The sequence below is a fragment of the Diaphorina citri genome, unplaced genomic scaffold (genome assembly GCF_000475195.1).
Source record: "Diaphorina citri unplaced genomic scaffold, Diaci psyllid genome assembly version 1.1 scaffold236, whole genome shotgun sequence".
NCBI lineage: Eukaryota > Metazoa > Arthropoda > Insecta > Hemiptera > Psyllidae > Diaphorina > Diaphorina citri.
The window spans coordinates 155,799-165,998 of record NW_007377673.1 but is presented as its reverse complement, the minus strand read 5'-3'; the positions used below and the strand labels follow the sequence as shown (position 1 = coordinate 165,998).

At 40.5% G+C, this 10,200-nt stretch overlaps 1 protein-coding gene across 1 annotated transcript; it reads right to left on the bottom strand.

Moving 5' to 3' along the window:
* Positions 1 to 7,725: 7,725 nt before the first annotated feature.
* On the bottom strand, positions 7,726 to 9,693 carry LOC103506444. Its single transcript, XM_008470833.3, has 2 exons — positions 9,587 to 9,693; positions 7,726 to 8,614 (listed from the first exon to the last, which is right to left on the bottom strand). The coding sequence occupies exon 2, from the start codon at positions 8,450 to 8,452 to the stop codon at positions 7,931 to 7,933; it is 522 nt and encodes a 173-aa protein (XP_008469055.1). The 5' UTR covers positions 8,453 to 8,614; positions 9,587 to 9,693; the 3' UTR covers positions 7,726 to 7,930.
* Between the last annotated feature and the right edge of the window lie 507 nt (positions 9,694 to 10,200).

Genomic DNA, 10,200 nt, shown 5'->3' with positions numbered 1-10,200 from the left:
GCTCATCAGGTATCAGATAGACCTGACAAGCGGACCTTTTCAGCCTTACCTGATCAGGTCTACCTGATAGTGTGTGTGCTCATCAGGTATCAGATAGACCTGACAAGCGGACCTTTTCAGCCTTACCTGTCAGGTTTACCTTGTTTCTCTCAGGTCTATAAGCGGTTTGAATTCGTCTCTTCTCTCTATTGTCGCCTCCCTTGACCTGCTATAGGTGCTCTATGCAGGCTATGCTTCACTCTGTTTTTAGCCTAACCCCCAACCACAACCTAATCTACGTAGATAGTATTAATACAAGACATATACCTAGTACATACATAATATGTACTTCATACACTGACATTTGCAGTCAAATTTCCTAAATGCCACATTTCAGGTTGTCATTATTCTGTCATCTTTTGATAATTCGATGGCAGAGTGGGAGCGAGGTTCATGTTTTGTCGGTTTGATTACATCTTATCAGATGGATAAGTAAGGTAAGTGACATTTACCTATCTAAATGTCACTCACAGGCTAAGCTGAACTAGATTACATGAAACGTAAGTATACGACTGAAAATTGTCAATACGGCTCCCCCAAACTACCTAGAAATAAATACACAGTCCTTTTCACGGACTCCTTTCATCATCAATCTTCTAATTTTCCTAGTAACACCTATGTACGTAATAGTTAATCAAGTGTGTACTTATAATCGTGATGTAATTAGGTACTCCTAAAAATTACGTCGCGACAAATATGACGTAGAGTCAATATTGCGTTATGCAATTTACGGCTCTAAAGAAAATACATACACCTTGGATAAAAGAATTTTCCTCCTTTAATTGCTGATTTCCTCAGTGTAGACAAAACCGAACTTGAAGAAGGTACCTATTACAGCTACAGGTAGTTAGGTATGTATAAGTAGCATTATAATGCCCGCCCACACGCTCAGACTGTCTGACGTAACCTGATGTGTGGCGGAAGAGCTTCAGAACTAGGTCTGTCAGACAGTCTGAATATGAGTGGTGGGCATTACTTCTATTACAATTACATTCACAGAAGCATCAGAGATGTACCGAGACTTCTAGGTGACATTCGACACAAACCATTAATTTTATTGTCTGGTCATAACAAACAAATTTCATTAATTTGAGTGCAAAACAAATAGGGCTACTCGGTAAGTACTAGGTACCATTTTCAATGGAGCAGTTGCAAATGGGTAAAAATTATGAACAAAAATGGTCGATTCCTATGTAAAAAGTTGAGAAAAATCCAAATCTGAGGTCGAAACTCCGAAAAAGTAACTTTTTCCTTTTTTTTTTTTTTTTTTTGTGCAACCTCTTACGGGATTTTACAAAATTCCTGAAGGGGCCGATTTGATTTTTTTTCACAGTTTGAGTTCTTCCACCCAACCGAATGATCCAGGTTTACCTGTAGTAAGTAGGTACTATTCATGTGTTATCATTATTATCAATAATCAATATGGCCGCTCTCATATCAAAGTCTACCCATCTAATTAATCTACATACTTGACTCTCTATCTCTCTCTCTCTCTCTTTCTCTCTCCCTCTCTCTTTCTTTCTCTCTCCCTCTCACCATCTCTCACTCGCTCTCTCCCACACCCACTTTCACTTCTCTCTTTCCTCTTTCCACACTTTCTCTTATTTCCTCTCCCTCTCTCACTCTACTCTCTCTCTCTCTCTCTCTCTCTCCAGTTATAATGAACTAAAACCACTCATCAATCAATTATACAAGAGTCTACATAGAAAGAGACAAAGAGTGTATGTGAGTGAGACAGACAGAGAGAGGGAGGGAGAGGAAGGGACGGAGAGAGAGAGAGAGGGGGGGAGGTACCCGCACTATTTTAAACATACAAAGCTCATTACCCTACACCATGTTATACCTTAATAGGTATATAGGTAGAAGAGAGAAGAGGGGAGGGAGCTTTAGTACTAAAAGAGGAGAGGTTGGGAATAAGAGAGGGGAGGGGGTAGTACTAACAGAGGGGAAGTTATGAATAAGAAGGGGGACGAGGTAGTACTTTGAAAGGAGTGGTAAGTCTAGGAGAAGGGAGGTGTAAGACTTTGGGAGGGGGAGTGTGGTAGGACTAGAAAGAGGTCGTTAGTGTTAAGAGAGGGGGAAATTAGGAACAAGAGAGAAGAGGGAGTAGTCTTAAGAGAGGGGAAGGATTGTGGAACTAAGAGAGGGGAGGGTGGAAGGAGTGAAACGGGGACGTTAGCACTAAGAGAGGGGGTAATACCAAGAGAAGACGGGGGTAGATGAGGTAGTAATAGTGGAGGGGATCTAGAGGGAAAGAGAAGGGGGGAAGGTATTATAATAGAAATTATAGGTGCTTTTAATTTTGTCTAATTAGAGGGTATCACAAGAGACAGCAAAATATCTACATAGGTACTTTTTTATCGATATCTTAGTATTGTAGGGAGAGAGAGAGAGAGATGAAAAGAAAGGCAGAGAGAGGGAAAAGGGAGAGAGAGAGAGATTATTTGGCATGTGTTTCTTTGCCATCTCGGCGTCAAAAGCTCAAAACCATTTAGTTTCATATCTATCATTAATACAGGGCCGTTGTGCAATACGTCAAGATGGGGCGTTATAGAAGAATTAAACGAAAAAAACCGTTTGTGAGAAAGGGAATAGGTAATCCGGAAAGAAGAAAGAAAGACGAAGACGAAGGAGGAGAAGAAGAAGAAGAAGAAGAAAAAAAAAAAAAGAAGAAAAGTAAGACGCAATAGAAAGTTGAAAAAAGAAAACATATTTTTCGAACTAGGACTTGTTGAGTGTGAAAGAGTCAAAAGACATCAGAGTAGGAAATGGAAAATGAATAATTCAAAGAATGTAGATATGAAAGAAAGGATGCAAATCAATGCATTTCAAGCGAAGAAAGAAATAGTGCAAATGGCGAAAGAGTAACAAAAAGATCTAGAAAATATAACACAAGGTACCTACCTATAACCTTGTGTCGGGGAAAGATAACGATTTGGACAAGATCAAAAGGATGAACATAATACTTATAGAAGAAAGGAAATATTTTTGGTAAACATTGGAAATAGAAAATTCAGTAAGTACCTACCAATAAATAATACCTTTTATTATCTTTTACCTAATCTTTATAGGTACATATTTATGTATTATCACCAAACATCAAAACACAGACGTCAAAAAGTTCGAAAAAGTCCTAAAATCCAGCCTGCTCCGAACTTTCCACGGCTCGCATTAGATTAAAATGACACACATACTCAAGAAGAATGGAAGATTATTTATTTGTTTTGCTTACGAAAATGAAAAGGAAAGACAAGTTGCCAAACGAGAAGCAGGAGAAAAAGACAGTGGTGTTGAAGAAGAAGAAGAGGAGGAAGAAGAAGAAGGAGGAGGAGGAGGAAGGAAAAGAAAAGGAAAAAGAAGAATTGGAAGCTGAAAAAAAGAAGAAGAAAGCAAAGAAGCAAATCATGAATGGAAATGTGAAGAGCAAGAAATGAAAGAAAGGCGACACCACCACACCCCCACCCCCACCACCACCACCACCACCACCACCACCACCACACACATTTGACAAAATATGGCTTTCAATAATTTCCTCCTTAGAATAATATATGTTGTGTGAAAAGTATTTGAAAAGATTGCGTTGGCAAATGTTCAAATGAAGATATACAACGAGGAAGAAAAGAGGCTGTGGTGACGTAAAAAAAGGATGTGGAGCAAGCACCAAGATAAACATGAGCTGGCAATACTGATGGAAATTTTCCCTAAGAGCAATTTATTATCATCTAACTACATATTATTTTAAATATTATTATTTATACATATTTCACAATAATTCTCGGCAAACACATATTGATGTTAACTTTTTCTTTTAAACTTTTGTTAGGTAAACAGGGTCAATATTGTCAACAACATTGACCGGAAAAGTGGGAAAATGTTGATCAGTGGGGATGTCATAATCACTAACATTGCCAAAGTTACCGACATTAGAGGAGATACTGTGAAATCACTAAGATTAGTGGAAATGTTAACATCACAATTATTAGTGGAGATGTCATCACGACTGAAATTCTGATATTGGTGGAGATGTTAAACTTACCAAAATTATCTACCTCACCATCTCTCTCTCTCTCTCTCTTTCTCCCTCTCTCTTCTTGGCTTTTCTGTTTATGTACTTCTAAAGAAGCTCTGTTTCTTTTCAAAGTCTTCTTCTATCTGCGAGCCACATAATTTGAAACTTTTTATATCTTTACTAGCGTTATTCTTTCTTTAAGTTTGGAAATTGTGACAACTTACACTCTAAGCTGGTATGTTATGTGCACATTCTGATTTAATGCTTTTAAAGCGATAGTTTGTGAACAAAAATATGAAATGACATTCTTTTGCTAAGCGCCAGAGTTATTGCAGTATGATTGAATTGGAAACTTTTCTGGGAAATTCAATAAATAAATCATTTCTTGTTTGGAAAAAATTGAGTATTTACAGTTCTTTTGTTCAAAAACTAGGAGTACAGTTTAGAGCTGCTGTTGAGTATAAATAAAAATAGTTTATTCTTTTTGAAGATTGTAACTACATATGTACTGTAATATAAACACTTTTAAATATCGCTCATCTTTTGACCGAACTTTCCAACCATCAGCATTTTCAGAACTTTTCTTTTAGCCTTCAAGTGAAAACTTGTGTCAAATTTTTGCCTGCCATTTTGGATGATGTCCGAGATGGGTGGCCAGGGAGGGGAAAGAAAAATAAATGTACAAAACCAAAAACCCAAATGATTGTGTGAATTGGAGAGAGAGAGAGAGAGGGAGAGAGAGAGAGAGAGAGAGAGAGAGAGAGAGAGAGAGAGAGAGAGAGAGAGAGAGAAGTCCCGGAGAAAACTTGAAATTAAAAATGAGAGTTCCAAAGTTCCGAACAAAGTCCATAGTGGTGAGAGAGAGAGAGAGAGAAATGGAGAGAGAGAGAGAGAAAAAGAGAAAGAGAGCTCTCGGGAGTAAAACTGTTGTATCATTGAACAACAATAAACTTTCAACTTAGCACCCTCTTATTTGCTTCTGTGGCCTTTTTTATGTTCGCAAAATAGGGGGCGGGGGAACAAAATAGGGTGGGGGGGACAAAATAGTGGGCGGGGAGAAAAAAACTTTAAAGCTCTCGCAAAGTTTTTCGCTAATACCTCTTATGGATGGTTTCGCTGCTGGTAATATGCGTGGAAAATACGAAAGCTGCAGTAAAGATAACCCAATGCCCTTGCCGATTGGAAAAGGTCTCTAAAGGACAAAGAGTAGAAAGGGTGAAATGAAGTGTTCCTCAAATTTTAAAGTGTTCCTCAAATGTGCCGAGAAATGATTTGGTGGTCATCCCAATTAATTGAGAACTACAATTCTTCGTCTTATCTCTTCAAAAATTGTCTCATCTATTATTCAAATAGTTCAGGCTTTGGGGCTAGTGGCTCAGTATTAAATCTGTTGAACTCACTCACAAAAGGGGCTCCACGGGGCTGTTAAAATCCTGATCTGGTCCAAAGTCTAAACAGAAAATTGACTCTATTATACTACAGGTCATGTAATATAATATTCAACATTTCTCATTGTCAAATTTGATCAATATTGTACCTACAAACGAGCGTTTCGTGGGAATCTCTCTCATACCTTACCCTACCCATAGAAAACGCAGACAGTCAAATTTTGCAACATCGTCCACCAACTCTATAACAGCAATGGTCGCTTTGTCAGTATCTTACCAACAACTGATCACAACCTCCAATTGATCCGGTTGTCTTACCAACCACTTCTATATGACAAACGAATTGCAAAATCGTGCCCAACATTAGAGCTCTGCTTCGTTTGTTCAAGAATACGGCTTTCATTCAGTTGTCCCACACTTCACACCACACGTGGCAAGGAGATTATTTCAGGCCACTGAGTACATCTCCCTTTTTCCTTTTGTGTAAACGACTTTGTTACTAGTCTGCTTGCTTTCAGGGCTTTCCTTGACGGCTTTCTCTAGTTTCTCAAGTTTTATTATCTTCTCTCGCTTTGAGCAAATGTGAACATTTTGTGTCTAATTGGGTTTCCATTCAATATCGAAAAAATGAAAAAACCCCCCCCCCCTTGGGGTTTTTTTTTTTTTAAAATTTTTTTTTTTTTTTTTTTTTTTTTTTTGTGGAATCTGAAACAATTCCATGACGATAGAAAAATGGAATGTTTACAGTTCTTTAGTTCAAAAACTACGAGTAGTGTTTAGAGCTACTATTGAGTACAAATGAATAGAAATAGAGTGAGTGAAAAAGTTCTTTTTTCAAGAGGTTTGAGAGAGGGAACTGTATCGTCCCGAAAGCGAAAAAAGAAGGAAGACATAATAGGAGAAAGCCAGGAGTTCCCACAACGAACCTTACCTGTTCAGGATAAAATCCGCCCCGGGCGGGAATCGAACTTGCATCCTAGCTCTTACAAGGCAGACTTGCTACCCTCCAAGCTATGTAACTAGGCTGGCTGGGTCAGTCAAGACTAACTTGACTTGATGGTTAGTTTTTCTATGCCTGGTGGAAGGATTCGGGGTTTAAAACTCACTGGAAAACCCACTTAATAGATATTTAGGTAGGTAATTATTAATTATTAACCGTGTAAAGCAGGCTTTGGAGGCTAAAGGCTTTGAAATTAGGGAAAACTTTGAGCATGTATTGAAAACTTCAACTACGAAATGATACTTTTAATTATGATAATTTCAAACGTTTTGTTCAAAAGTTAGACGAACCATTTCCAATAATTTGCTAATTAGAGAGAGAGTTTTGTTGAACTTCTTGTTAGTTGAGAATCCACTATAATGGGGGGGTAGCAGTCAGCATGCGTTTTTGATTCAGTAGGTTTCTGACTTTGTAGTTTTGTGCACGTGTTTTGTAGCTCTGTTTTGGGTTCATTTGTGGCAGAAGTGACTGTTTTAAGCTATTGCATCTTCAAACTTCAAATTGTTTGTGACTATAATAATTATTATGTTCGTAAGGCCCAATCAGCTGCCCTATGTACCACAGAGCGGATAGCCGCGGAGACTTCTACTCTTTTTTTAATGGGGTGTACAGTACAGTCGATGTCAATTGAGGAGTTGGGTGCAAAAAGGGAAATATGTATTTTTTGCCCTTTTTGCGTAAAACGGTTTTTTGAATAGAACGTGGTGCGCTCTATCTTCCAGCGTTTGAACTGCAGTGATAACCTTTTTTTTTGTGTGATTGGACAGTGTGAGAACGGAAAGAGTGTGTGTGAGTGGAATATAGGAAGAGTGTGATTGGACAGTGTATGAACGCAAGGAGTGTGTGTGAGTGGACAGTGTGTGAACGGAAAGAGTGTGTGTGAGTGGAGTGTGTGAATGGAAAGATGGATAGTCACAAATTCATAATAATTATTTGGAAAGAATAGGATATTTTGTGTAGAAGCAATAATACTCGTATCTCTTGAATCTCATTTCATACTTCCAATGTTTCCTTCACTTCTCAATCTCATTTCTCTCAATATCCTCAACCAGCTTGTTTTCAAGATCTGCATCATTTAGTTTTAAGTATTATACCAGCTCTTCTATTAGGTATTATGTTCAATGTGTAGGCACTTAGAGAACAATCAATCACAAAAGACATTGTGGACGTGCTGTCGAGATCAACGTGCGTCGTCTTGTAGAACACTTTGCGCGCGGGATGACGGATCAGTTCCTAGGCTTAAGCCCTTATCACACCCGGCGTTGTTCGTTGACCCCATTCAGGGCTATGAGTGTATTTTAGAATATCGACTTCCACCGGCCGGGGCCGAGGCCCACCGCACCGCCCGTTCGCGTGTGCGGTGGTCAGTAGCATCGTTTTCTGTAGCTGTCTATTTGGTCGTGCGCGCGAGTTTCATCTCGATCGCGCACCCATCGCTTTTAGCGTCACTGGCTCAGCTCTGACCGTGCGCTCTCTGCGCAACGCCGTGTTGTGTCAATCATGTGAGGCAAGCGGCCTGGAAAACTCGGCCAGTAGTTTCCAGGCGACCCCATTCAGGGGGATCTGGTCTAGAGGGATTTCGCCACCAACTGTCAGTCCTAAGGCTAGCATGGCATCATTTCTCTTTTCCTCGTATCGAGGGCATGTCTGAATTCTGTGTACTGTGTCATCGAGGACACCACAATGCTCACAGAGTCCATCCTCTCCCACGAGAGTGAGTATCCGCTTCCTGTAGTCCCCACAGTCCTGAAAGTGGCCGGTCAGGGTGCGAGTGATCAGCCTGTTCAACGGCAGGTCTAGTTCTAGCCGAGTCTGCACTCTCGGGAGAAATAGCCGGGTGGTCTTTCCAGTATGGCTGGCTGACCACTCTTCTTGCCACATGTCTATAGTCCGCTGTCTCAGAACCACCTTCAGGTCAACTCCAGGGGCGGACTCAAACTCCGCACCGAGATGGACCACTGGGGTGGTGCCTCGGATTCTTAATAGTTCTCTAGCCCTCACCTCACTTACCACCATGTGGAGGGGGGGTTCTCCCGCTATGACTTGCGTCGCGGCGTGGCTAACGGTCGCCGCGGACGCGCTGATTGCTATGGTACAATAGCGTTGGCAGGTGAGGAGTTTACTTTTCACCTGCCTGTCTTGGATTGTATGGCCCCAGATGGCGGCAGCATACGTGACCTTGGGCACTATTGCGCCTCTGTAGATCTTGGTGAGGGCTGGGGGTCTGTCGCCCCAATTGCTATAGAAAAATCTACGCAGGCTCGTGAAATTTCTTATAGCGTCTGCTGTTAGTGTGGATGCCAATCGACCGAAGCGTAGACCAATCTTTAGACTTGGACGAAAAACAATATATTACCTAGTCTCACTGATGAGCTGATGAGTCAACCACCCAAACTGTATGTGTAAGACAAAGATGTCCAGCGGAATACCTACGTTCATTTGCAAATTGAAAGCAATGAAAATAAATTAATCACGAGCGTCGTGCACAATTCAAAGAACTTCGAAATGACTTGATGTTGTATTGTCAGCCTTAATAGTGGTTCCTCAAATGAAGTCTGGACTGGAAGCTGTCCTTTAATATATTGACACTCTCACTGCCGTGTCATATAAATATACCTGTTGTGTGACGGTATATTTTACCCCCACACTGCGTCACACATACTGTCTGACAGGAGAGTTCACTTTGCTATACTGTCACACTAAAACCGTGTGACACTACATGTATTCATCGATACCATTTGAGCGGGTGGCGCGATGGCGTCTGGAGATTCTTTAGGTAGTTTTGGTATTGGGTGTAACGTAGCCCCAGAGGGATAAACCCTCCATTCTGTGACAAGCTACCCGCCTCACCTAGCCTGAGTGGGACTGGGAGAAGCCAGCACATGATTGCCCAGAGAGGGCCACACGTCCGAAGACTAACACCCATATTTATGAACAAAATGCTGGCTCTTAAGTTCGTGCTAAGCATAGTCTCAAAGCATTTGATTGGTCAATTTTGACTTGAGACTGATCTAAGAACGATCGTTCTTGTTCATAAATACGAGTGTAACCACGCGCAACGTTATTTAACTTGATACAAAAAGATATCTTTATTCTGCTATTGCCATTCGGCGAAAGCTAAAGCCGCTAAAACAACAACAACAACAACACCTTGGGCACTATTGCGCCTCTGTAGATCTTGGTGAGGGCTGGGGGTCTGTCGCCCCAATTGCTATAGAAAAATCTACGCAGGCTCGTGAAATTTCTTATAGCGTCTGCTGTTAGTGTGGATGCCAATCGACCGAAGCGTAGACCAATCTTTAGACTTGGACGAAAAACAATATATTACCTAGTCTCACTGATGAGCTGATGAGTCAACCACCCAAACTGTATGTGTAAGACAAAGATGTCCAGCGGAATACCTACGTTCATTTGCAAATTGAAATATTAAACGAGCAATGAAAATAAATTAATCGCTGTTTAGGATGAAATCAGCCCCGGGACGGAATCGAACCCGCAACCTAGCGCTTACGAGGCAGACGCTCTACCCTCTCCAAGCTAACTAGAAATTCACTTCGTTCATTCAGCAATCAAATATTTTTTTCGATCCTAAAATCTCGGAAGTTCAGCTGATGAGTTCGCAATACAAAACGCAGTAAAACTTGATGAAGGGTGCAATGAAAGATAAATATTTATATATTATCAAATATCAAAAATCTGTGATGCAAAAGTTGATGTGTGCATAAAGCTTAAAAAGCAAAAATCGTATAATATTAATTCCAACT